Source organism: Myxocyprinus asiaticus, chromosome 18 (genome assembly GCF_019703515.2).
Source record: "Myxocyprinus asiaticus isolate MX2 ecotype Aquarium Trade chromosome 18, UBuf_Myxa_2, whole genome shotgun sequence".
Classification (NCBI taxonomy): domain Eukaryota; kingdom Metazoa; phylum Chordata; class Actinopteri; order Cypriniformes; family Catostomidae; genus Myxocyprinus; species Myxocyprinus asiaticus.
The window spans coordinates 25,233,950-25,261,483 of record NC_059361.1 but is presented as its reverse complement, the minus strand read 5'-3'; the positions used below and the strand labels follow the sequence as shown (position 1 = coordinate 25,261,483).

General features: G+C 39.8%; 1 protein-coding gene across 5 annotated transcripts in view; it reads right to left on the bottom strand.

The window, feature by feature from the left end:
* Positions 1 to 14,923: 14,923 nt before the first annotated feature.
* Positions 14,924 to 27,534, bottom strand: part of LOC127456302 (kinesin-like protein KIF23) — a 31,540-nt gene continuing 18,929 nt past the window's right edge. For 2 of the 5 annotated variants that reach the window (XM_051724719.1, XM_051724721.1), the window contains 9 exons: positions 21,228 to 21,389; positions 20,952 to 21,118; positions 19,009 to 19,182; positions 18,700 to 18,882; positions 17,413 to 17,646; positions 17,241 to 17,329; positions 17,045 to 17,126; positions 16,582 to 16,652; positions 14,996 to 16,471 (listed from right to left, as the gene is read on the bottom strand). In XM_051724719.1, the coding sequence (XP_051580679.1) occupies positions 16,456 to 16,471; positions 16,582 to 16,652; positions 17,045 to 17,126; positions 17,241 to 17,329; positions 17,413 to 17,646; positions 18,700 to 18,882; positions 19,009 to 19,182; positions 20,952 to 21,118; positions 21,228 to 21,389 (1,178 nt within the window). In that variant the 3' untranslated portion in view covers positions 14,996 to 16,455. Of the gene's footprint in view, positions 16,472 to 16,581; positions 16,653 to 17,044; positions 17,127 to 17,240; positions 17,330 to 17,412; positions 17,647 to 18,170; positions 18,477 to 18,672; positions 18,883 to 19,008; positions 19,183 to 20,951; positions 21,119 to 21,227; positions 21,390 to 27,534 lie in introns of those variants that run through there. The other 3 variants (XM_051724724.1, XM_051724720.1, XM_051724723.1) reach the window with 3 other exon arrangements.

Genomic DNA, 27,534 nt, shown 5'->3' with positions numbered 1-27,534 from the left:
TTGGAAATTTGATTTTCAAGGGACAGATTGGTATCAAATATAACACCTAAGTTCTTTGCAGAAGAAGGTGACATACCAGTACATCCATTGAGAGTCAAATTATATTTTAGCTGCTTATTTTTAGAGGTTCTTGGTCCAATCATTAGTACCTCTGTTTTGTCGGAATTGAGTAGAAGGAAATTGAATTAAAAATCCCGGTTTGACTTTTTTAAGGACCCTCCAAGGCAAACGGACATGTTATCACCCCAAAACAAGCAAATATTACAGCTTTTCATACTTTTCAACTTTGGACAGTTTTCCTGCTTCCTTTGGTGATCGTTGTGCAGTATTGATAGGCTGGTGAATGCTCTGACATCGCAATCTGTGTATATCTTCTCCCTTGTAACGAATATTATCCATTACAAGCTAATTAAACATTAAACATGATTGTCACTAGAGGGCGAAATGTAACTGTCATATGACGGTGAAACGGAGGTGTTTTCGCCTGTCAGTCATTGATGCTCTATGGCAGTTTGGGCATACCAAGATGGCCGCTCGAACACTTCCGGTGGCTTCATCTCCTGCAGGCAGTTTAACGTTGCGTAAGCGATCCAGTTCTATATATATATATATCAGTGGTCCGTATCTTCCTTTTGACCCAGTTTTTCCTATCCTGTTTCCTGTCTCCACTTAATATTTTTCTTTAATACTACTTATAATTGTAAATAAAGTGAATGTAAAGGTTGATTTCCTTGCAGTTATAGGTTGGTGTAGGGTGTCTGTGAGACTCTAAATAAACACTGCAGTGACGCCATGTTAGTATTTAATTAGGGGTGCAAATAGTATCTGTCTAACACTATTTGCACTTAGTGCAAAGATGTTGCTGTTTACACTTAGTGCAAATAGCCTCTGCCTTATTATTATTATTATTACTATTATTATTATTATTATTATTATGAAATCCTGTTATCTTCTTGAAATCTCATATAGCATCCAATGTTCCTTGGATACAGTAATATTTTGACAAAAGTTCATGTTAAGACACATCTTACTTTCAATCTTAGATTCTGTTATTGTGACTTAATTGACATTAATAGTAATTAATGAATTAAAAAGTGTTTGTGTTGGAAAAAAAAACTAGCTGTTGTTTAAAGACGTTTATCTCTTTTAGAACTGGAAAATGTCAAACAAATCTTGTGGAGATTTTGTTTGTGTTCCGCAGCTCGTGCTCCTTTCCAGTCGAATCACAATGAAAAATGCAAACAAATGTGTCCCCACTCAAGATATTTGTCCACTGAATTGCAGATGCAATCTTTGTTTATTAAAATATAAAGTTACAGCTGAGCGGATTAGAATCCGGGGCTTCTTATACAATGGGTAAATATGTTATCACTTGACCACCCAGTCAGACTCTCAACAACTGAGCTGATTGATGTACTTCTCCAGTGACCAACAATATCTCATGACCAAAAGTAGCAGACGTATACTAAAGTTATCAAATTTACTATGTGAAATATTTATTTTAGAGCTTGAATTGATCATTAAAACTGACTGTTCATCAAAAAAGACAATTTAAAATAATCTTTCACGAGTGCTCCTCGTTGCTGTGTGACATCGAATTAACGCCGTGTAACAATTTCGCGAGATTGACCAGAGGGGGATCCCCTCTAGACACTACCTTTCAAATCGGGCAAAAATTCTAACCGACATGCACTGCTTCAAGGTACGGCGCCGATTGGTCTGCTCAGCGCTGCATGAAGTCGAACACACCTTAGGTCTGCGGAACACTAATGAGTGTTTTCAAATCTGTGGCCATTTCCAGACAGGATGGGCGTTTCTAAACTATCCAATGAAAGAAGGGAATATCAATGGTTTGAAAGCATCCACTGATTGGGAAAAGCCCATTTTTGTTCTGCAGAAACATAAGGCTGTGTCCGAAACCAAAGGTAATTTTTTTTGTTGCCTCGCTGCCCTATCAGTCAATGGCTGCGTTCCATTTAAAATTTCTATCCCCTTCCCTCGCAAACTTCACTCGGATGTACGTCACTGCTTACGTAGCGTGAGTGTCCACTACTGGCGGAAGACTTGCAATGGGTTTAACTGGAACACCCTTAACCCTTGATCTCTTGGAGCATGTTAAAGGCCGATGTCAATTTGTGGAATTGTTTAGTGATTTTTACACCTGAGAATACAATGTTTTTGGAGATTGATTTCAGAAGCTTATGTATGAATTTCGTATGTTTATTTTTTTTCCGTTAGAATGAATTGTTAGAAAGGATTAATCAAGATTTACACAAAAATGTTAACATAACAATGAACACGAAAGCTATAACTGTGTGACAAACAGATAGTTTAAGGTAGCTACAAGTATTATGCTCAATATAACTTGTCTAAACTGCTTAATTGACCTAACTTCACTTCCATCATACATTAGAGTTGTGTGGGGAGTGGGATTGATGAAGCAGGATATGCTGTCACATCACAATCGAATTGCATTGTGGGATATGGAACTGCCTGAAGCGTACATTAGAGTAGGCTCAGTCCCTCGGTCAAAATCGAGGGGTTGAGGGTCTGTCAACAGAAACTTCCCTCGCTCACTTAACGACTTAAAACGGACTTCCAAAATGGCGGCGGGCATTCCCCTGAGGGGAAGTGCTTAGGGGAGTTAGCCAGTGGATGTTAAAAGTGAAGTGGAATGCAGCCAGTGACTCCAGAAAGTGGTTTTGGACAGGCTACTGAGGCAGTGTGAGGTCACCTCATTGCTATGATACCAGCAAATAATTAACGTCATCTAGTGCCCACTAAAGGTAACACGTCTGCTTCATTTATCCAACCAATCCAAAATGGTCTAATAATCTAGAACAAAATCAAGAGAGTTTTGGCGATAACAAAGTGTATATTTAATAATTACAAAACTCATTTCTCACTAGAAATGAAATCAAAAGTTGGGAAAAAAAATTACATTATACACAAATTGGGTGAATCTCAGTGTGCGTTCTTTTGTGTTCTTACGTTCTCGTGGACTCATTCTATGTCATTAACCACTGCCAAAGTTCGATTCCAATCCTCAAGAATGCAAGTACCGAGAACGCAGGAAATTACTTGGATGTGTCCTTGAAATCAGGGATGCATCGGATGGTGATTTGTAGGCACTACGGTGGCAGGCGAAGGACATTTATCGTTTAGTTTTTCCTCAAGAGTTTCCCGCTGTAAGCTCACAAAGGTCTGATGGCTCGTGAGAGTCGTAATACTCCGTCATCATTTTAATACAGTAATAAACATGGAGAGAACGAGTGTTTACAGACTTTATTCTTTTAACTTGCCACTAGTCCTGCAAAACCTCACTGGTGTGATGATATTAATGCTGTCACTGGTGTGATAATGCCAATAGTTCTCTCACTGGATTCAAATGTGCTGTGACGGTTAATTGCACAACAACAAAATCGCAGCACATCTCAAAGCTCGCAATAGATGTGTTCTGTGTCCTCCTGTCCTCCCGAGTTTGTTCTTCCAAGGATGCTTGGCAAGACCATTCTTAATAAGACCGCAAGTCTGTTCTCTATGTTCTTTGAATTGAGATTCACCCAATGAGTATCAACTGCCTCTTCTGCAGCCATTTTTGTTTCTTTAGCTCAACCGCTGTGGATCCACGTGCACAGGATTGTGGGATTTCATAGGCAGCAAAGGAAACATCTATGCTGCCTTCAAAAATCGACCAGATGAAGGTATCTCATTAGACAAGATGTGACACGAACACTGGATTCGGACGTGCCTTGGTCCCTTCCTACCTCTGTATACAGCCTCCGGAGGCAGCATTTTCCTGGTTTCGGAAGCAGCCATAAGTCTCCACCCGGTCCTCGTCTGTGCGTGCCATCTGCGCATTGACTGTACTAAAAGAGGGTGTTTCTCAATCAGCTCCCTAGCTCCCTATGTCGTGAATCACGAATTCGGGCACTGGTAAGGGTACTGATCCACTGAACATTGGGACACTGATGACTCAATTACCTGCGAACGATAACAAGCTCGCACACCTAAGCACAGCTGTTATTAATCAGCACCTGCTGTATAAATACTATTGGTCACTTTCTTAGAGATATTCAAATGTACATTATTATTATGAAAGAGAAATGACATTAAATAAAGAAATAAAAATATAAAGGAGTGTAGGTTTAACCTTCTAACAACTCTAATATTTAAAAGATTGTTTCCCTTTCATGGTCATTATGGATGAAAGTCATTACAAACAACATCTCTTTTGAAGAAAAAATAAGGCTTTGACATCATATATTAAGACTAATGCTTGTCTTCTAATGTCTTGAGAGACTTCGATAGACATGACAATGTTCCCAGTTAGGGAACAAAGTGAGCAACGATGCTCCCTGGTTTTAACGGTGCATTGTGGGATTTTTTAGGGAGTGAATGTTTCAGTGCACTGGAATGATTTGCCAATTGAGAAAGCCCTTAAAATGGCTGACTCCCTGATCAGTGCCCTGACTATTGAACTAGTGAACAGATTGAGACACACCCAGTGTCACAAAGCAGTTGCAGTGCGCATGCGTCGAACGCTTTCCTATTCGTTTACGGTCAGAAAAGTATTCTCACAAAGGCAACGTGGTCGAAATATTCTTGGGCCTTTAGTATCGTCTTAACATGGGGGCATGGCTAATCCAACGACTCAGCTTGTGGAAATAGTAGAACGGCTAAAATCACTTACAGCACCTTTAAACCTAAACTATCAGATAGTTACATAAAAGCAAATGTGAGATAAAAAAGCAATTGTTGAAGTAACCATGTCATTTTGTGGTGCTTCTATGATGTGTTGACTTGTGCTCTTCAGGACTCCTGCCCCGGTCCTTTGCGCGGCAAGTGCAACGCTCTGTCAGATACCACACAATTTCGTTACGTTCAAAAAAGCTTGTAAATGTAGTAGTTGGATATGTAAAGCAAACGCTGAAATGTATCGCCTTACAAGTTATAGTCTATACTAAGTCCTTTGATGTCAAAAGATAGCATTGTGTGACAAAAGTGTTTATGAACTGATAATCTGCTGTTTTACTCGTGATATTTGTGAAAATTAATAAAAGTCACTTTTGTTATAGTGCCTCTAGTGTTTATTTCACCAGGAAACTGCTGCAATACATACGGGCCACAAAAAAAAAAAAAAAAAAAAACGTTTTGCAAAAATGCAGGTAAAGTAATGAGACCAGGCTGCAACATTATTTTACACTGGGAAATCTGTCAGAAAGAAAGGCTTTACAGTTAAACCTTTTTAAATTACAGTTTGAGCATCAAGCAAAGCAAAATATATATTTTAAATAAAGATGCCTTACAAATGCTTTTCCTAAATCAATAACCTCACTATAACAGTTAAGGTTCTTTTGAGGGCTTATTGTGTCTTTCACTCCAGCCAGGCCAGTATGAGTGATCTGTGCCTCTTTGCAGATCACTTTATTTTCAAGTGATGAGCTCCCTGGGTGTCTAAAGTTCCATCATAACAGCATTCTCGCTAGCTGCACAGCCATGGCTAGGTGAGCCAAATTATTATATTGTAGTGTGGCTCATCAGACAGTGTTTGGTCAAAAAGCAAAGCACTTGATGGGTTGCACAAGTGAGTTTAATGTCTGTTCGTCGCTTGGAGACCTTGACCCTCTCTTGGATGCACTCCATGTTATTTACTCTCTAGTGCCTCCAAATTGAAATAGAGTCAGAGGAGCAGATGAGATATCCACTATCAGGCTTTGGCTGTGGAGCTGATGGGAAAAGAGACCATGATTTCAGACTCAGTTTCTCCTTACTGAGACTGATCTACTACTTATGTGTTAGAGAGGACATCATTACACAATTACTGGGCAAATGGTTAAGAGTGGTAATAATTTTCTTCAGAAAATCAATAACAAGTTTTTATTATCAGCTAGAGAAACAAACATTGCTAAATGACATAGGGGCTGACTCAGTTATAAAAGCATACCTGCATTCTTTCTCTGAGCAGAAAAAACTTTGCATACCACCCCCAAAACTAATTTTAGCATGCTATGGGAATGAGTGGTAGAATTCTTTCAAAATGAAATTTTGAGTTTGGGCCTTGTACACAATCTTTTTAATCAAAAGGTAAATCCAAGAGGGAAGTTGAAATATTGTGAAAATATTTTAAAGGATGTTTGCCTCATTTGAAATGGAATGTCTGGGCTCCAAACTATTTAGGCATGGTCCACTTTCAGAAGAATTGCTACTGCTCAACTTTCAATTGACCTTTTAACCTGTACACACACATACACAAACATGCTTTTCTTCAACACAAAATAGCTCCTGCTCAAAGTGGCACCTGCTAAAATCGCAGACCTAACCATACTAAATCAACCGTAACCCACAAAAAATAGCATTACATCTATGTTGACTCTTGTTTCAAAATTCTTTCACAAAGTTTATGCAGGACAACCATTAAAGTGGCCAAAATGAGGGAGTGTCAAGTGACACCATGCGAGGAGCGGACGTGTAAACGACGAACTCTGCGCACTTTGCTAGTTTTAAATTATTTTTATGTCATAATCCGGTGAGATTTGTCACATCCTGCTACATAACTGCTCTATGAAGTTAACATGGCAAAGAAGTCAAAATCCTCGGGCTCTGGAGATATTAAAAGACACTTACGTGCTCAAGCCTAAACCTCTGATGGGCCTGCGGACAAAGGACTCAGTTTGGACGGTGCGGCGGGAGAAATCCAGTGTCAACTGTCCAACATGTCTGTAATGCTGACGAAAGTTTTTGCAGACTTAGAGGATCTTGCTGTAATACGTCGTTCGATTACTGCGATGGAAACAAAATTCTCTGAGTTGGTTACAAGATTGTCGGACGTTGAGAGATGGATCGATTATCTGGAGTCATCGGAGAGGGAATTATCTGCTAATCCGCTGGCGACCAAGATGGATTTGGAATGAGTTTTTGAAAAATTGGAGGATTTGGAGAACCGCAACAGGCAAAATAACGTCAGGATTTTTGGTATTCCTGAGCATGAGGAAGGCAGCGATATGGTAAAATTCCTAGACGAGCTCTTCCCGAGTCTGCTTGACATAACAGGCCACAAGCTGGAAATCGAGCAAGCTCACAGAGTCCAGGCTATCTGCTGAGGGAGACAGCCCCTGATCAATTCTGGCCAAATTTCTGAGATCATCCAATAAAGATCTTGTGTTACGCGAGGTGAGGAGCAAAGGAAAGCTTTCTTGGAAGAATCACAACATTTTCTTGTTCCCAGACTTTGTGAATTCAACAAGAGAGAAACGTGATCGATTCAAGCAATGCAAGAAACTCTTACATCAACAGAAGATTGCTTTTGCTCTGATGTTCCCGGCCAAGTTGAGAATAGATACTAAGTATTGCCACAAAGTATTTACATGCCCACAACAAGCAATGTCCTTCATAGAGGCAATGGACTGAGTAAGCCATTTGATGCTTCACATGTGGCCCCCGAGTGAGCTCGTCTCGCCATACATACACTTGGTTGTCCGATGAAACTGAGCGCCTTCTTTGTTTCTTTTTGTGCTGGTTCCGCCTAGCGGCTGGAGTTTGTTTTTGGGAATAACACTCCTTCGGAACAGTTGTGGATGAATCTGCTCATTCTTTCTGTTTATGCCTCCTATTGGCTGGAGTTTGTTTTGTGGAGTATTTTTTATAGGACATTGGAAGGATTATCTGTTGCACTGAAACAGCCGGCTCACTGAACATTCGTTCACTGTCTGAGGAAACTTGTTTTTTTGTGCTGGTCCTGCTAGCGGCTGGAATTTGTTTTGTGGAGGAACACACCTTCGAGACAGTTCTGTGAATGAATCTACACGTTCCTTGTTTTTTTCTGCATATTGGCTGGAGTGTGTTTTACAGAGTATTTTCTGTTATGTAATTTTTGACATATTAGAAAACATAGATTGTGTGACAAAAACAAAATTATAAAGACCACATTCCCCATTAGTACAACAATCAAACCCTGAAATTTGTATAGAAGCACTGGACTTGAACAATCCGACAGCAAAGTTGTCACGGGGACTCTCGTAGGTGTACATGGACTTTTTGAGTTTGGAGGGATTGATGCCGGTTGGCGCTGTCGTGCGCAGGGTTAATGCACACGTTTTTCTTTTTTCTGTTTATTTGGTTCTGGTGAATTTCAGGGTTTGATTGTTGTACTAATGGGGAATGTGGTCTTTATAATTTTGTTTTTGTCACACAATCTATGTTTTCTAATATGTCAAAATGTCAAATGTTAATATGAGTGGATTATCTCTCTCCACGTGGAATGTGAATGGACTGGGGCATCTCATAAAAAGAAGGAAGGTTATTTCTTTAATTAAATGTAAGAAATATGATATAGTGTTTCGTCAAGAAACACATCTTTCCCTGCAGGAAGCTGAAAAATTTTGGGAAGATATGGGGTGGACATGTTTTCTTTAGTGCTGGCTCAAATAAGAGCAGGGGAGTTATTAAATTGATAAGTAAACATCTACAATTCAAATGTCTCAAACAGATTAAGATAAATTAGGAAGAGTCATTATTGTTTTAGCAGAAATTCAGGGCCAAAGGTTGATTTTGGCTAATATTTACGCACCTAACGCTGATGATCAGGGCTTTTTTAATAGATCTTGAAGGGATGCTGCAAGCCACTGGCACCCCTCATGATATAATATCGGGAGGAGACTTTAATCTATTGATGGACTCAGTCCTTGATCATAGTGAAGCAAAAGTGTGTAAGCCCCCAAGGGCAACTTTGACGCTTCACAGGATGTGTAAAAATCTTAGTCTTACAGATATTTGGAGACTTTGGAACAAATCTGGTAGGGACTATAAATTTTTTTCATCAGTCCATAAGATTTATTCTAGAATAGATTTATATATATATATATATATATATATATTAGTCTCAGACCCTGGTGAGTTTAGAGGCGTTGCCACATATGGAGAAAAAGAAATCATATAGTTGCTGCTTTAATGTATCCCTTTTGCAAAATCCTGATTTCCAACATGTTAAAGGCTGAAATCAATGTTTATATGGAGACCAACTGGTCCTCAGTATCCTCTGTGGGCGTGGCTTGGGAGGCACTTATGGTGGTTCTTAGGGGTCGGATCATACAGTATGCCTCATTCATCAAAAAATCCAAAGCACGAGAACTTGTGGAGTTGGAAGAGAATATTAAAAGTACCGAGACAGAACTGAAGCGCCGAAGGTTGTCTGATGGCCTCATAGAATTTACCCAATTGAAATACAGATATAATACTATTTTGTTTTGGAAGATGGAGTTTAGGCTATTCAGGGCAAGACAGTCATATTTTGAGTTAGGGGACAAAGCAGGGAGGCTTTTGGCTAGATATATAAAGCAGAGAGTCTTTTTCTACCATTCCCTCAGTGAAATCTGCTGGTGGTGATATATTTACTTCAGCCACTGATATTAATAATGCCTTTAAAGAATTCTATCTTGATCTCTATAGTTCCACGTCTTCATCTACTGAAGAGGATATTACAAACTTTTGTGGAACCATTAGAACTCCCTAAACTGACAGACTGAGCAAAATAATTCTCTTGATTCTGAGATAGACTTGGAGGAGCTTGACAAGGTAATTAAGGCCCTGCCTACAGGCAAGGCTCCGGGACCAGATGGCTTTGCCGCTGAATTTTTTAGATCTTATGCTACAGAACTGGCTCCACTTTTGTTAGAAGTTTATATGGAATCATTAAAGAATGGAAAGCTTCCACCAACCATGACAGAAGCACGGATCAGTCCGATTCTTAAAAAGGACTAAGATCCAAGCCAGTGTAAGAGTTACCGTCCAATTTAACTGATCCAGCTAGACGTTAAAAAATTCTGGATAACCGATTAAGTTATGACACCTTTTATACATATAGATCAGGTGGGGTTTATTCGGGGCCATAGCTCTTCAGATAACATTAGGCATTTCATCAATATCATGTGGTCACTGCCATCTCACTTGATGCCAAAAAGCATTTGATATGGTAGAATGGGATTATCTTTTTAAGATTTTGGAAATGTACAGGTTCGGGAATACTTTTATTGAATGGATTAAGTTACTTTATAGATACTTTATATTTTTAAGTTACTGGATGTCAGTAGCAGTACAAACAGATGGATTAATTTCAGATTATATTATTCTGGATAGGGGCACCCGGCAGGGTTGCTCTCTTTCCCCATTATTGTTCTGTCTTGCCCTGGAACCATTAGCAGACACGATAATTAAAGGTGGGTGATTTTCCAGAAGTGATGGTGGGAGGTCCGGTGCATAAGCTTCTGCTTTACGCAGATGATATTTTATTATTTGTCTCCGACCCCACTAGATCTATGCCTTGCCTCCACAGAATTATTAATTCCTTTTCTACGTTTTCAGGTTACATAGTCAATTGGTCTAAATCCGAAGCTTTGACTCTGACAGTGGCCCAAACAGGGCATTCAGTATTTGGGCATTTTGTTCCCAGCTAATTTGTGTGATTTAGTTGGAGTTAATTTTGACCCTTTAATAAAACGTTTTTCGAGCGATGTGGGCTTCATTACATTTATCCATGATTGGGAAGGTTAATGTATTAAAATGAATTGTATTCCAAAATTCAACTACCTGCTACAATCTCTCCCTGTAGATGTCCCCCACTCTTATTTCAAGCAATTTGATAGCATATCAGAGTCCTTTATTTGGAACGGTAAACGTCCCAGATTACATTTGAACAAGTTACAAAGGCCGATTGACAAAGGTGGGCTAGGCCTACCCAAGATTTTGTTTTATTATTATGCATTCGGTCTCAGACATTTGGCTCATTGGTCACTTCCACCTGAGAGAGCCCCTCCCTGGTTTCATATTGAACAGGAAGTCCTTGCCCCCATTTCGCCATTGCATAGCCTTACTATCAAACTAACCGGAGAAGTCACACCTTGTTATCTCACATTTGCACGTGGTTTGTACAAAAGTGTCCAGTGTGTTTAATTTGGACATTTATTTATATGTTGCCTCGAGCATATGGCTGAACCCTAAATTGTGTATTAATAAGTCCCTTTTCTGTTGGTCAGAGTGGATTTTGAGGGGGGTTACTACACTCGGTGACCCGTATGAGAGTGGAGTGTTGAGATCTTTTGAGAATTTGGTTCATCATTTTGGGATTCCCAGATCTCAGTTTTATAGGTATTTATAGCTGTGCCACCTGCTCTGTATTGTTTTTGGGAGTAGCATTAAACCCCCCTAAAGCGGCAGATACTTTGGAAGAGGTGATTACTGCTACTGGAAAAGGTCATGAGGCGTCATTGTATTACTCCCTGCTAATTCAGAGTTTGAGGGATGGAGCTTTAACTTCTATCAAGAGATTATGGGAGCAAGATTTGAACTTGGTATTGGAGGGAATGTGGACTAGGATTCTAAAAAAAAAAAATGTCAAGTCTGCATCAAGAGATGCAAGTGTTCGCCTTATGCAATTTAAGATTTTACATAGATTTTATTGGACCCCCTCTACATTATATAGGCTTGGTCTTAAAGACACACCCACCTGCTGGCAATGCCAATCAGAAGTTGGAGACACAACCCATGTCTTTTGGGGGTGTGTTATGATCCAAGATTTTTGGATGAAGGTTCAGAATAATTTTTAACGTTTTGGGCACTCAAATTTGACTTTGCACCAGACTTTGTATTTTGGGTGATGGGGCAGTCATAAATTTGGAGGACAAATATATTAAAAAATTGGGTTCTGACTAGCATTATGATTGGCAGACAAATTATTTTAAGGGGTGGAAATCGGACGGAGCACCATCATTTCCAGAGTAGTGTGCGGAGATGGTGAGGGTGGCAGCTTTTGAGGAGATGGCAGGTAGAAGGCTGGGGTTTGGGGAGTTGTTTTTCAGGAAGTGGGGTAGGTATTTGGGGAGAAGTTTAGTTTAATTATGTTTATTATATATTATTTTATTATTCATTTTTTGTTTTGTGTGTGTATTATTTTATGTGACCACGGGTGTGTTCGTTGGGGTTAGGGTGGGTGTTTGGGGAGGGATATTAGTGAGGGTTAAAAGTTAAATGCTGATTCAGTGTGTATGTGTTGTGTTTTCCTCTGTTGTGTTTTTTCTTTGAATCAATAAAAAAATGTTAATTACAGACAAACAAAAAAGTAGCCAAAATGAATAAGCCACTAATAACTTGTTAGGGTTTACAGCATTACGTCGTCATGGCAACTAAGTTGTAAAATTGGCTATAACTTTACACAGAAACGGTTAGTTAGCAATTCCATCACACTAAAATCATGTTAACACGCATATTGTTTACGTCTCGTCTATAATTTTAAACAGTATTTTACATTTGTCGATTGGCCCCATTCACTTCCATTGTAAGTGCCTCACTGGAACCCCGATTTTTGAATTTTTAAAGAAATGACAATTTCAAATTAATGTTCGTGGTAATTATGCCACAAATGCTGTCGATTGAGCTTAACTTGTATTGAACTCAGAATATTGTTTATTCACAACATAAAGTGTATAAATGTTTGTGTCCACACCTTGATTCAGTTCATATGAAGGTAATATATCTATATGATGTCCTTTATCTGTGAGAGATTCCAACAACAACAAAAACCAAAAAAAAAAAAAAAAAAAAAAAAAGCACATTTTCTATCAATGTAAAGTTGGGGGAAAACCCATGACGGACCACATAAAAGTCTTTAACATAGCTAAGCATTTGGAATATGTGGTATTTCGAAGTCTTCTGTTGTGCTCATGTCACTTTTGGTCATGAACAACACAAACAGCAGCGGACAACGATTTCAGTAACGCTTGGCATTGTCTGGCACATCCACTTTAAGCCAGCATGAGCTGGGGTTTTGACCGCATTTCAGTGACGCTAAGCCGGAATCGAGGTGTTATTTATTTGGAAAATACAATTTCATAATCCAAACGTATGATCTTATGACATGCCATATGAGTTGTGCTCACTAGGACTGAGGTGCCTAAAAGTAGACATATTTTTTGAATAGGATTCCAAGATAACTCTAATACTAAATTAAACATATTGAAATAAATTGGAATAAAAGTTTTTGATCAAGACCATGATAACGATTATCATGAGAATTTTCAGATGTACAGGTGTATCTCAAATTAGAATGTCGTGGAAAAGTTCATTTATTTCAGTAATTCAACTCAAATTGTGAAACTCGTGTATTAAATAAATTCAATGCACACAGACTGAAGTAGTTTAAGTCTTTGGTTCTTTTAATTGTGATGATTTTGGCTCACATTTAACAAAAACCCACCAATTCACCATCTAAAAAAATTAGAATATGGTGACATGCCAATCAGCTAATCAACTCAAAACACCTGCAAAGGTTTCCTGAGCCTTCAAAATGGTCTCTCAGTTTGGTTCACTAGGCTACACAATCATAGCCAATCATTGACACCCTTCACAAGGAGGGTAAGCCACAAACATTCATTGCCAAAGAAGCTGGCTGTTCACAGAGTGCTGTATCCAAGCATGTTAACAGAAAGTTGAGTGGAAGGAAAAAGTGTGGAAGAAAAAGATGCACAACCAACCAAGAGAACCGCAGCCTTATGAGGATTGTCAAGCAAAATCGATTCAAGAATTTGGGTGAACTTCACAAGGAATGGACTGAGGCTGGGGTCAAGGCATCAAGAGCCACCACACACAGACACTACAGTTGTCGTATTCCTCTTGTTAAGCCACTCCTGAACCACAGACAACGTCAGAGGCGTCTTACCTGGGCTAAGGAGAAGAACTGGACTGTTGCCCAGTGGTCCAAAGTCCTCTTTTCAGATGAGAGCAAGTTTTGTATTTCATTTGGAAACCAAGGTCCTAGAGTCTGGAGGAAGGGTGGAGAAGCTCATAGCCCAAGTTGCTTGAAGTCCAGTGTTAAGTTTTCACAGTCTGTGATGATTTGGGGTGCAATGTCATCTGCTGGTGTTGGTCCATTGTGTTTTTTGAAAACCAAAGTCACTGCACCCGTTTACCAAGAAATTTTGGAGCACTTCATGCTTCCTTCTGCTGACCAGCTTTTTAAAGATGCTGATTTCATTTTCCAGCAGGATTTGGCACTTGCCCACACTGCCAAAAGCACCAAAAGTTGGTTAAATGACCATGGTCTTGGTGTGCTTGACTGGCCAGCAAACTCACCAGACCTGAACCCCATAGAGAATCTATAGGGTATTGTCAAGAGGAAAATGAGAAACAAGAGACCAAAAAATGCAGATGAGCTGAAGGCCACTGTCAAAGACTTGGGCTTCCATACCACCTCAGCAGTGCCACAAACTGATCACCTCCATGTCACGCTGAATTGAGGCAGTAATTAAAGCAAAAGGAGCCCCTACCAAGTATTGAGTACATACAGTAAATGAACATACTTTCCAGAAGGCCAACAATTCACTAAAAATGTTTTTATTGGTCTTATGATGTATTCTAATTTGTTGAGATAGTGAATTGGTGGGTTTTTGTTAAATGTGAGCCAAAATCATCACAATTAAAAGAACCAAAGACTTAAACTACTTCAGTCTGTGTGCATTGAATTTATTTAATACACGAGTTTCACAATTTGAGTTGAATTACTGAAATAAATGAACTTTTCCACGACATTCTAATTTATTGAGATGCACCTGTAGAAATCTTTAACATCCCAATCTAAGGCAGAGAAGCAAGGTTAGTTTACCCAAAGTGTTTAAAGTAATGAGAATTCTGCCATTTACTCTCGTGGCATGCATACCAACTTGTGACTTTTCAGGAACACAAACTGAATTTCAAAAGAACGTCCTGGCCAGTGTCCACTCTTCATATGATGAAAGTGAAGATCTAAATGACAAAAAAAAAAAAAAGGCACCATAAAATTGCTCCACATGACCCATGTGCTACTTTCCAAGTCTCCAAGTCAAACAATAGCTTTTGAGTAAACCAAAATTTCAGTAAAAATTTGTTGACATTTCCCTTAGGGACTGGTTAAATCGCTGCATCCGGATCCTTGAGTCAATAGGGAGTTGAACTCACAAAAATAAGTCCAACAGTACGTTCATGAGTCAGACATTACTAGTTCTTTTATAAACCCGCTATGGTGAACAAGAACGCATATCTTCAGTGAATAAAAATGTATATTTCGGTCTGTTTCTCACAAAAGGAACATGGCTTCAGCAGACTTCGACTAGCTGAAAGTCAAATTGACAACTTTTATGATACTTGAGATTGTCATTTTGAAGCTTGACAACCACACCCTCATTCACTAGAATTATAAAAGTGGCCAGGACATTCTTCAAAATTTGAGATTTTTTGTTTCACAGAGGACATTAATTTTTTTACACAACCTTTACAGAATGTCAAATAGCAATGTGGGGGGGCCTGGGTAGCTCAACGAGTATTGACGCTGACTACCACCCCTGGAGTCGCAAGTTCGAATCCAGGGTGTGCTGAGTGACTCCAGCCAGGTCTCTTAAGCAACCAAATTGGCCCGGTTGCGAGGGAGGGTAGAGTCACATGGGGTAATCTCCTTGTGGTCGCGATTAGGGGTTCTCGCTCTCAATGGGGCACATGGCCATTTGTGCGTGGATCGCGGAGGGTAGCATGAGCCTCCCGTGATGGGAGTCTCCACAGTGTCATGCACTTTCAAACACGTCAGACAAGTAAATCAACTACCAAGACAAATGTGACTTTAAACCCATCTATGGATTATTTATGGCATTAGACAACAGCACAAGATTTTCAAATGCCAAATATAATGTAAGGCAATAACATGCATGAGGCCATCTGTTTCCCTTACTATGGGATATATTGAAGTACCCTATATCTTAAGTTAAACACTGCTGCCATCTACTGCTCTCATATACAACTACATTAAATGTTCTAATGGGATAAAGTACTACACCATTACAATGATCCAACAGGAATAACATGCATAGTTAATTTACATTTAGGAAACACAATTTAACCCACAATACAAGCCCAAACAAGTATAGCATCCAACTCTGTTTATTAACAGTTTGTCTGCAACAATATCATACAGGTGAGATAACTACATGGAAAGTGTTTTTCCAAGGTACTGCTGCAGCCTACTGGAAGTCATTAAAAAAAACAAAAGACTACATTGACTGAAGAATTTAAGGTAACACCAGCAAATGCGTTGATCGTCCTAACTGCCCAAATGGAAATCAAATCATTATATATATAAAAAAAGATACAAGCAAATAATGTGCTTAAAAAGGACAGCAAGGAAATACTACATTTGCAATACTTTGTGTTTTTTTTTTTTTAAACACGGCCAGACCCATGTTTACAGAACACCTGAATTTTTCATGGCAACACCCAGGTAGAAAATGCAGTATAAAAACAGCTTTGGTGAACGTGTGATATATATAAAAAAAAAAGCATTTAAAAAAAAAGTTAAATATTATAAAGTGATTGTGCTATTGCACACAGTGATGAGGTTTCAAGAGGAAAGGACTCGTCTGTGATCGCAACGCGAGGGCAGTCTTAAGGCTTTTTGCGTCTGAAAAACAAAAACATGGACAAAACCATGATGGACAATAATCCTTCTTTGCTTTACCTGAGTGATAGAAGATGAGTGAAATCATTTTATATGTAAATAAGAGAGCTTACTTTGGATATCCATGGTGCTGGTATCCAGGTCCCAGGTTTGAGCCAGTTCTCATCTCAACAGCAACAGAGCACTAGAGAATAAAGACATGTTCAGGAAATGAGGCCTGCATCAACAAGGCCATTTACACTTTAAACATCCAATGCAGCAATGTGAAATGGGTTCAGTTGTTGGATATCACATTCCTAGGCAACATATGTTGCATTGTACAGCAGCTGCAGCCACTTTATTATCCCCATCCATCTAGAATATTTAAACATGTAAATGGATGGCCTTTAATTCCATTTGTTTTTCATACATATATTCACATTATTATGTCAAATAAAGAACTTAACCTAGTGCTTTTAGTGCATACGATAGTAATGTAGTCAGTTACATGAGTGGTTTCCACTGAATGGTTTGTTCTTTACACACCATCTAATCACTCCAGTCATATTGTGGTTTCACTGGACAACAGTAACTTACCCTGGTCTCCACATCAGTCCAGTCTCCCTCCATAGGCTCACCCTCCTGGGCTGGGCCAGTCTCTGCTGATCGCCTCTTTCGGCTTAAAATAAACGCAACAGTACAGATAGCGGTTCATAAGTCCATCGACAATAAGAGCTAGGAAAATATCCATCACCACCACTGAACAGAACTTGCTTAGCAACAAATAAATCACCTGGCTGGAATAGGACTCTCTTGCTTGAGTGTTTCAATATCTGTGAACTGAACAGCCTGTCCTCCACCTCTGGTCTTGAACACTTCACCCTTCCAAAAAAAAATAAAAAAAGACTTACATTACAGCTGACAACCAATCACAATATCAATCAGCTTATTGAGCAAGAAGCTACCTTGATTAGCTTCGTCTGAATCTCCCCATCGGAGGCCACCTCCTGGTGCGTCAGAACGTACTTGTCACACTTGGACAGAGCTTTCTCACTGGGAGCAGTCACTTTGATGGCGTTGGGGATGTTCGGCTGCATGACTGTATCCAGGTCTACATTGGTAGTGGGTTTGTGATCTACCCACCTCTCCCCACCTGCAGAGTGCGAGCGTCTGTGTAGAGGCCGAACTGGTGGCCCAGTCTATTTAATTAAACACAAGCAGAGTTACAAAAATAGAAGACAGGCCTCAAGCATGCTGTAGCCTTAGTGCATTGGGAGTCTAAACTCTACATAAGCAAAAATTCAACATATCAAGCTGTTAGAAGACAACAAAAACATGCCCATCCAAGCATTCCCTTGGAAAATCTATCTATTCTTCAGTATTTACTACATGTTTATCCTTTAAAATAAACAAAATCACAACTTTTACATAGCCCATTACATGTTTTAGTTGCTTTTTAAACATTTGACAAAAAATGTGTTATGCTCCAGAGTAACAGATATCATTGAGATAAAAACAAAAACAACTCACATTTATTTGTCTTAAAGTGCAGAACAGAAAGCATGAACACTTTCATTTTACAGGTCATTGTACACATCTACAGATCTTCAAATAAATATTTGGTGCAGCTGAGAAACACAGATCAACGGTCAATAATAGGTAATGGCTATATTAGTGTCTTGTTGCAGCTATACCTACAACTACAGCAAGATACTCCACTGACCCATTGACCAGTTGTCTCTAGGTCTACATCTGCTGGCAGGACAGGCACCTCACAGTCTCTGACCCAGCACCTGCCTCTCCTCCTCTCAAGAGTGCTGGGAAGGCCCTGAGCTCTCTTTCTTCTGTCTGGAGGTGAGTGGCTACTCTGCCTGCAAAACTGTGGGACTCCCTGCTCCCACTCAGAGATGCAGGAGGTCACAGACACACTGCCTGGTCTGGGGAAGGGAAAATCTGGCCTGACTGTCTGAGGGAAGTTATACATGGGCTCCAGGGAGGAGAGGGATGGCTGGGAGCCATTGTAGGGAGACTGCAAGCGACATCAGATTAGTACACATGCAACACACAAACACATGCCAGTACAATAAAAAGCATTAAAACAGATGAGAAATCTATGAAGAATTAAGTGCACAGAAGAATTATACACACTGCATAGCACACCATGCATAGACAAATAAGCTGAGGCTCATGGAGTTGGTTGGGTATAATTCACAAGATCAAGCAGTCTAGAAACGCATGTCAGTTAAACGTACAGGAACAGGTGACGGGGAGGCGGATCTCTTTGGGGGATCTTTGTCCTTTTCTCTGGATGGCCGATGTGGTTGCCGGTTCTCTGTCTTTCCCTCCGTCACAATGGCTTTAAGCTGTTTTAGTTTCTCATCCTTCACCCACAGCTTATTCTGCATCTCCAACTGCTTGGCATTTACCCGTCTCTCCTGCACAGACAACCAAAACAAATCTCAAATTGGCATTTGATTCAACATGAAAAGGTACTGTAATATCCTAAAAGGACCTTGCTGTATCAAATATATGGTCCATGGAAAGCATTAACAAACACTCACACACTCCTTCTCCCACTTGAGCTTGGCATCAGTGACGATGCCCTGCATGCGTGCTTCCATGCGTCTCTTATCGGACACTTCCCTTTGCAGCCGCTGTTCTCTGCTCTCCAGTTCATGCCGTAGAGATCGCTTGTCCTCCTCATAGATGTTGGTCGTTTTCTGCAGGATCTCAATCTGCATGCGAAAAAAAGCATGCACAGAGGTATTAAAAGGGCCATATTTAAAATGTTTTATTTTTATAATAATCAACAAGGCTGTTCCAAAAGCTAGGTATCTTAATTAAGCTGCCTCCTAAGACATCTAGTTTTGGCCAAACTGTAAAAAGGTATCATTGTATGTATCCTCCCCCGGGTAGGCGATCCCAGAATCTACTGTGATGAGCTGGGTGGAAAAATAAATCCAAAATGGTGGATAGGGTTGAGAACAGAGAACCGTGTGTGTGTTGCATGTGTACTAATTCTTTAAAAAAATTTAAAAAAAATACTGGAATCGTAAGATCTTCATGACTTTTGGTTTCATTAACGGTTCCCCTACGTGCAATTTTCCACTGATGTGGATGGAACACCGTAATGAAATACTCTGACAGTGTTTCCAGCAGCGCTGCCCTCTGCTGACTCTACAAGTGTATTTTGATTTGTGTCTTATGAGCCGAATCTTTTGAATCTACAGAACGAAGCATACAGCACTTCCATTATAGAAGCAATCTTATACTGATGTGCAAGTTACGAATGTCCAACTCTAAATAAAATGAGAACTGTTGATGTCTCAAGCCTGAAGTAAAAAATTAGACTACATAAGTCTAAACCATCCCTGGAACTGTTGATGTTTATTGACCTGTCTCTCTATTAAAATCAAGCAGTGCAGGTACTGACTGAGTAAGGTAAGTTGTTGTAATAAGTGGAATTTTATAGTTTTAATTGAAATATGCTATCACATTTCTTGTTTGTTTAGATTTATTTAAAATATATAGTTAAAATCTATCATTGGATTTTATTTGTCACAAGTCAGCAAACACCTTTAACAAGAATTGTATTAAATGTACTTCTAATTTGTTATATCTACTCTGTAGCAGATGGTATTAAATACTAAAAGAATTGCATTTAAAAAAAAAAAAAAAAAAAAAAAAGACTAAAACAATTACTGAAATTGTTACCAGAACCGTTTGGAAACTGCAATTGAAACAAGAACTGTTACATTCTTTACGATTCCCATCCATAATGGTGGACAAAGTGAAAGACATTGATTAAATACACTTCGAATCCATTCAATACTGAAAAGTATCAATAATTATATATATATATAAAAAGAATGACAGAAAACTGACTATTTTACCCAAAACGTGAGTGTGCCATGTATATTTATGCTCGCGTTGTTCATTTTGTGTCACCTGTATTGAAATAATTTGCGAGTCTCCTGTGTGCTGCCCTTGAGTGCTGTTTGAATGGCACGGAGTTGCTACCTACACCATGAAGAGTGTTCAACATCGGTCTCTTGTAAGGCCCGATTTCAGTTAGGATGCGGCCATAAAAGCAGTCTTTGAAGGCAGGAGACAGCAAGCCAGCTCACTATTTTTGGAACAGACCCATACACTTACATGAGCATGTCCAAGCTCTGAACCTATTTTTGCTTTTGTATCTTTAAGACTTCCACATGTAAACGAGCCGTTAATAAATAATAAATTGTTTAACCTCTCTGCAAGTGAAACAAATAACAACCCTTCCAAATTGCTGAAAACTGACTGGGAGTTGATGCGTGAAAGTGGGTTGTCCCATTTTGGTTATGCTCTGATATCCACCTTGAATCAATGACCGTCATAACCATGACATGTTCTATAAAACGTTTTTTTTGTAGCCTAGTTTGCATTGTTAATTTTACAGTTCTACTTGGTAGACCTTCTCCATTTCTTTCTTTCTTTTTTTACCCTGACTGAATGGAGTAAATACCTTGTACTCCAGCATCTTGGATTTCTTTTCCAGCCGATCAATCTCATTCTTCTGGTTCTGGATCATCTTGTCCTTTTCACCAAGCTTTCCACGCTGTTCTTGGATGAAGTTCTCTTTGGAAAGAACATTGCTGTCCTGCTCTTGAAGGATGGATTTTAGCATGTTGGCTGAAACAGAATCATGGCCAGAAATGTGAAACAAAGATTACACAAAAATCATTTAGAAGCATCCAATATGTCAGTACTCCAACGGCTGTAAAAGTAGCAATGATTTTACCAGTTTTATTGTACTCGCCGATCATCATCTGGCGAATCTTGTGTCTCTTCTCCAGGGCCTCTATGAGCTTGGGTAGAGTAACATCATCATTAGGGCCAGAGATCTCACAGGGAGGCAGTGGAGGAAAAGACTGCAGCAGCTGGCTCAATACTGTTTGAGACTCTGTAAAGCACACAAATAACATTATACAGATTAACAGTAGACAAAGACACAGTTGCCCGAAATAAGATAAACAGCTTTATATCAACACATTACCACCTAGGGTCTGTTCCAGAGAGCAAGTTTAGCAACTAAACCAGGCAAGTTTACTCAGTAAGTGGTTAGCCTCAACTTTTGGTTGAGCCAGAGACCCATGTCATGAAATGCAGGTGGCATTCATTAAATCCACAGTGAAATGAAGATATGAAATGGGTATAGGAACAAACAATCAAGTAGTAAACATGGCCTGAAGCAGGGGTCAACATCTCACTGAAGCCCCATTTATACAGTCAGTGTTTGGAATTGATAACAGTAATCATAACTTTTTTGCACGTTAGCGTGCTGATAAACATGTCCCACAACATACTAGGACTTAAGGACATTATTCCCTCAAGTTCCAATCTCTTTATTTTGAATAACTTTCAACATGAACACATCTGTGGGTCATTTTGCTTCATTTTCATATCCATCTGGTTATATTTTTTTGTCATCACTGTACAATATGGTTCTATTCACTCAACATTAGTAAAACGCATTCCTATATTCGCTGTGCATTTTCACATTGAGAATCAATGGGTTCATCCAAAAGCTGAAAAGTATTGCTTTGAGGCTTTATATGGAGTGTGGATGAAAATAAGGTGAATTTCGAACTGTTCTGACACCAGTGCAGACAGACAGCACACTGGAGGTGAAGTCATTCACAAAATAGGGAGCATCCTATAGCTATCTATGCAGCTAAATGCATTCACTCCTAAAAGTTCCAAGTTCAGTTTCAGGCTACAGATGATGTTTGAACCATTCAACATGATTGACAGACAGACAAATGGTAATCAGTTTATAGATTCAGAATTTATAATGTATAACTTTACTTAACATGGTTGGCAGTGATTGGATGATACTGGCCATTACTTTACATCAGAAATTAGCATAAATCATTCTGATTCAATGTCTGTAACATCTCAAAAATATGAATAACTAGGTCATGTGACACCATGCAAGAAGCAGACGTGTGAGCGACGAGCTGTGCACTTTGCTAAATTTTTAATTATTTTCATGTTATAATCTGGTGAAATTTGATACACTGTTACACATTTGCTTTTTGAGGCAAAACATGGCAAAGAAGTCAAAATCCTCGGGCTCTGGAGACATTAAAAGATGCTTACGTGTTCAGGATGAAAGCCCCGATAGGCCTACAGACCGGGGGACTCTATTTGGATGGCGCGGCTGGAGAGCAGATCCAGCATCAGTTGTCCAGCATGTCGGTGATGCTGACGAAGGTTCTTGCTGACTTGGGAGGATCTCGCTGTAATAAGGTGATCGATTACGGTGATGGAAATAAAATTCTCCGAGTCAGTTACAAGAGTGACTGATGTTGAGAGACGAATCGATTGTCTGGAGTCTGAGATGGAATTAACCGCTAATCCGCCCGCAACCAAAGTTGATTTGGAACATCTCCTTGAAAAGCTTGAAGATCTTGAGAATACAATCTGCAGGAATAACGTTCGAATTGTTGGAATTCCTGAGCATGAGGGCGGCAGAGATATGGTGAAATTCCTAGGAGCTTCACCCCCCCCCCCATCTTAGTCTCAGATCACGCCCTGGTGAGTTGAGGTGTTGCCAAATACAGAGAAAAAGAAATCATATAGTTGGCGCCTTAATGTGTCCCTTTTGCAAAATCCTGATTTCCAACAAATGTTAAAGACTGAAATCAATGTTTATATGGAGACCAACTGATCCTCAGTATCCTCTGTGGGCGTGGCTTGGGAGGCACTTAAGGTAGTTCTTAGGGGTCGGATCATACAGTATGCCTCATTCACCAAAAAATCCAAAGCACAAGAACTTGGAATTGGAAGGAAATATTAAAAGTACAGAGGCAGAGCTGAAGCGCCGTATGTCATCTGATGGCAGAGAAGTGTCCCGATTGAAATACAGATAAAATACTATTTTGTCGCGGAAAGCGGAGTTTTCATTATTCAGGGCAAGACATACTTTGAGTCAGGTGACAAAGCAGGAAAACTTTTGGCTAGATATATAAAGCAGAGAGTCTTTTTCTGCCATTCCCTCAGTGAAATCAGCTGGTGGTGAAATATTTACCTTAGCCATTTATATTAATAATGCTTTTAAAGAATTCTATCTTGATCTCTATAGTTCCACGTCTTCATCTACTGATGAGGATATTAGGAACTTTGTGGAACCATTAGATCTTCCTAAACTGACGACTGAGCAAAGGAGTTCTCTTGATTCTGAGATAACCTTGGAGGAGGTTGAGGTAATTAAGGCCCTGCCTACAGGCAAGGCTCCGGGGCCTGACGGATTTGCCGCCGAGTTTTTCAAATCTTATGCTACAGAACTGGCTCCACTTTTGTTAGAAGTTTATACTGATTCATTAAAGAATGGAAAGCTTCCGCCAACCATGACACAAGCCCGGATCAGTCCGATTCTTAAAAAGGACTAAGATCCAAGCGAGTGTAAGAGTTACCGTCCAATTTCCCTGATTCAGTTAAATGTAAAGATTTTGTCAATTCTGGCTTAGCGATTAAGTTAATGACATCACTTATACATATAGATCAGGTGGGGTTTATTCGAGGCCGTAGTTCTTCTGATAACATTAGGCATCTCAATATCATGTGGTCAGTAGCGAATGATCAGACTCCGGTCGCTGCCATCTCACTTGATGCCGAAAAGGCGTTTGATATGGTAGAATGGGATTATCTTTAAGATTTTGGAAATGTATGGGTTCGGGAGTACTTTTATTGGTTGGATTAAGCTACTTTATAGACACCCTGTAGCAGTGGTACAAACAAATGGATTAATTTCAGATTATTTTACTCTGGATATGGGCACCCGGCAGGGTTGCCCTCTTTTCTCATTATTGTTTTGTCTTGCCCTGGAACCATTAGCAGCCACGATAAGAAAGGAGGATGATTTTCCAGGGGTGATTGCAGGAGGCATGGTGCATAAACTTCTGCTTTACGCAGATTATATTTTATTATTCGTCTCCGACCCTACTAGATCTATGCCTTGCCTCCACAGAATTATTAATTCCTTTTCCAAGTTCTCAGGATACAAAGTCAATTGGTCTAAATCCGAAGCTTTGGCTTTGACAGCATACTGTCCAGTAACGGCTTTTCAGCCGGGCGCCTTCCAGTGGCCCAAACAGGGAATTAAGTATTTGGGAATTTTATTCCCCGCAAATTTGTCTGATTTAGTCAGAGTTAATTTTGATCCCTTAATAAAGAGGTTTTCGAATGATGTGGACAGGTGGGCTTCATTACATTAACCTTCCCAATCATCGATAAATGTTATTAAAATGAATTGTATTCCTAAATTCAACTACCTGCTACAGTCTCTCCCTGTAGATGTCCCCCTCTCTTATTTCAAGCAATTTGATAGCATAGCGAAGTCCTTTATTTGGAATGTAAGCGTCCCAGGTTAAATTTCAATAAGTTACATAGGCCGATTGCCAATGGTGGGTTAGGACTAGCCAAGATTGTTTTATTATTATGTATTTGGTCTTAGACATTTGGCTCATTGGTCGCTTCCACCTGAGAGAGCCCCTCCCTGGTTTTGTACTGAAAAGGAAGTTCTTGCCACTGCAAAGCCTTTCGATCAAACTAGCCGGACAGATCGAGTCGCGCCCCGTTATTTTGCATTTGCACTCGATATGGACAAGTGTCCAGAGTTTAATTCAGATATTTATTTAAATGTAGCCTTGAGCATACGGCTGAACCCTAAACTATGTATTAAGTCACCTTTCTGTTGGTCAGATTGGATTGTGAGGGGGGTTAATGCACTCGGTGACCTATATGAGGGTGGAGTATTGAGACCTTTTTAAAATTTGGTTCAACATTTTGGTATTCCCAGAACTCAGTTTTATAAGTATTTACAGCTTCGCCACCTACTCTGCACTGTTTTTGGGAGTGGCACACTCTCCCAAAAAATAAAAGCGCCGGATAATCTGGGTGTGGTGATTGTTGCTTTTGGGAAGGGTCATGAGGCAGTGTATTACTCCCTGCTAATTCAGAGTCTGGGGGACGGAACTTTGAATTCTCTCAAAAGATTATGGGAGAAAGATCTAAACTTGACACTGGGGGAGGGGGTGTGGGCTAGGATCCTAAAAAATGTAAAGTCTGCATCTAGAGATGGAAGGGTGTGTCTGATGCAATTTAAGATTTTGCATAGATTTTATTGGACCCCCTGTAGATTGTATAGGCTTGGTCTTAAAGACACTCCCACCTGCTGGTGATGCCAATCAGAAGACGGGGACACAACCCATGTTTTTTGGGGATGTGTTGGGATCCAGGAGTTTTGGTTGAGGGTTCAGAGGTTTCAATTTTCGTTTTGCCCCAGACGGTGTATTTTGGGTGATGGGCGGTCCTGAATATAGATGATAAATATATAAAAAGCTGGGTCCTAACCAGCGTGATGATTGGCAGACAGGTAATTCTAAAGGGATGGAAGTCAACTGATGTGCCCTCATTTCATGAGTGGTCTACCGAGATGGGCAGGGTAGCAGCATTTGAGGAGATGGCACGTAGAAGGCTAGGCAACCTGGATTTGTACATCAGGAAATGGGGCAGCTATTTAGCCTTTTTGGAAGGCTCTTGGGGAGGGGCAGTGGAGAGAGACTAGTGTTTTTGTTTCTAAACATTTTCTGCTGTTTTATTGTCTATGTGTGTGTTTGTCAGTTTGCTTTTGACCACTGGGGTGCTCGTTTGTGTCGGGTGGGGGTTAATGTTGGGGGTGATTTCATGTGGTTTGATTCTGCATTTTCTGTCTATTTGATTTGCTGCATGGACTACTACTACCACCACCACGTCCTGCTGTCAACATAGTTGCGCTGAAAAGTTTGCATATCCTGGCAGAAATTGACATTTTGGCATCGATTTTGAAAATATGACTGATCATGCAAAAAAACACTGTCTTTTATTTAAGGATAGTGATCATATGAAGCCATTTATTATCACATAGTTGTTTGGCTCCTTTTTAAATCATAATGATAACAGAAATCACCCAAATGGCCCTGATCAAAAGTTTACATACCCTTGAATGTTTGGCCTTGTTACAGACACATAAGGTGACACACACAGGTTTAAATGGCAATTAAAGGTTAATTTCCCACACCTGTGGCTTTTTAAACTACAGTTAGTGTCTGTGTATAAATAGTCAATGAGTTTTAGCTCTCACGTGGATGCACTGAGCAGGCTAGATACTGAGCCATGGGGAGCAGAAAAGAACTGTCAAAAGACCTGCGTAACAAGGTAATGGAATTTTATAAAGATGGGAAAGGATATAAAAAGATATCCAAAGCCTTGAAAATGCCAGTCAGTACTGTTCTATCACTTAAGTGGAAAATTCGGGGATCTCTTGATACCAAGCCAAGGTCAGGTAGACCAAGAAAGATTTCAGCCACAACTGCCAGAAGAATTGTTCAGGATACAAAGAAAAACCCACAGGTAACCTCTGGAGAAATACAGGCTGCTCTGGAAAAAGACGGTGTGGTTGTTTCAAGGAGCACAATACAACGATACTTGAACAAAAATGAGCTGCATGGTCGATTTGCCAGAAAGATGCCAATGCCACAAAAAAAGCCCGGTTACAATATGCCCGACAACACCTCGACACGCCTCACAGCTTCTGGCACACTGTAATTTGAAGTGACAAGACCAAAATAGAGCTTATGGTCACAACCACAAGCGCTATGTTTGAAGAGGGGTCAAGTACTGTGCTCCTTGAAACAACCACACTGTCTTTTTCCAGAGCAGCCTGTATTTCTCCAGAGGTTACCTGTGAGTTTTTGAACAATTCTTCTGGCAGTTGTGGCTGAAATCTTTCTTGGTCTACCTGACTTGGCTTGGTATCAAGAGATCCCTGAATTTTCCACTTCTTAATAAGTGATTGAACAGTACTGACTGGCATTTAAGGCTTTGGAAATTTTTATATCCTTTCCTATCTTTATAAAATTCCATTACCTTGTTACACAGGTCTTTTGACAGTTCTTTTCTGCTCCCCATGGCTCAGTATCTAGCCTGCTCAGTGCATCCACGTGAGAGCTAACAAACTCATTGACTATTTATACACAGACACTAATTGCAGTTTAAAAAGCCAC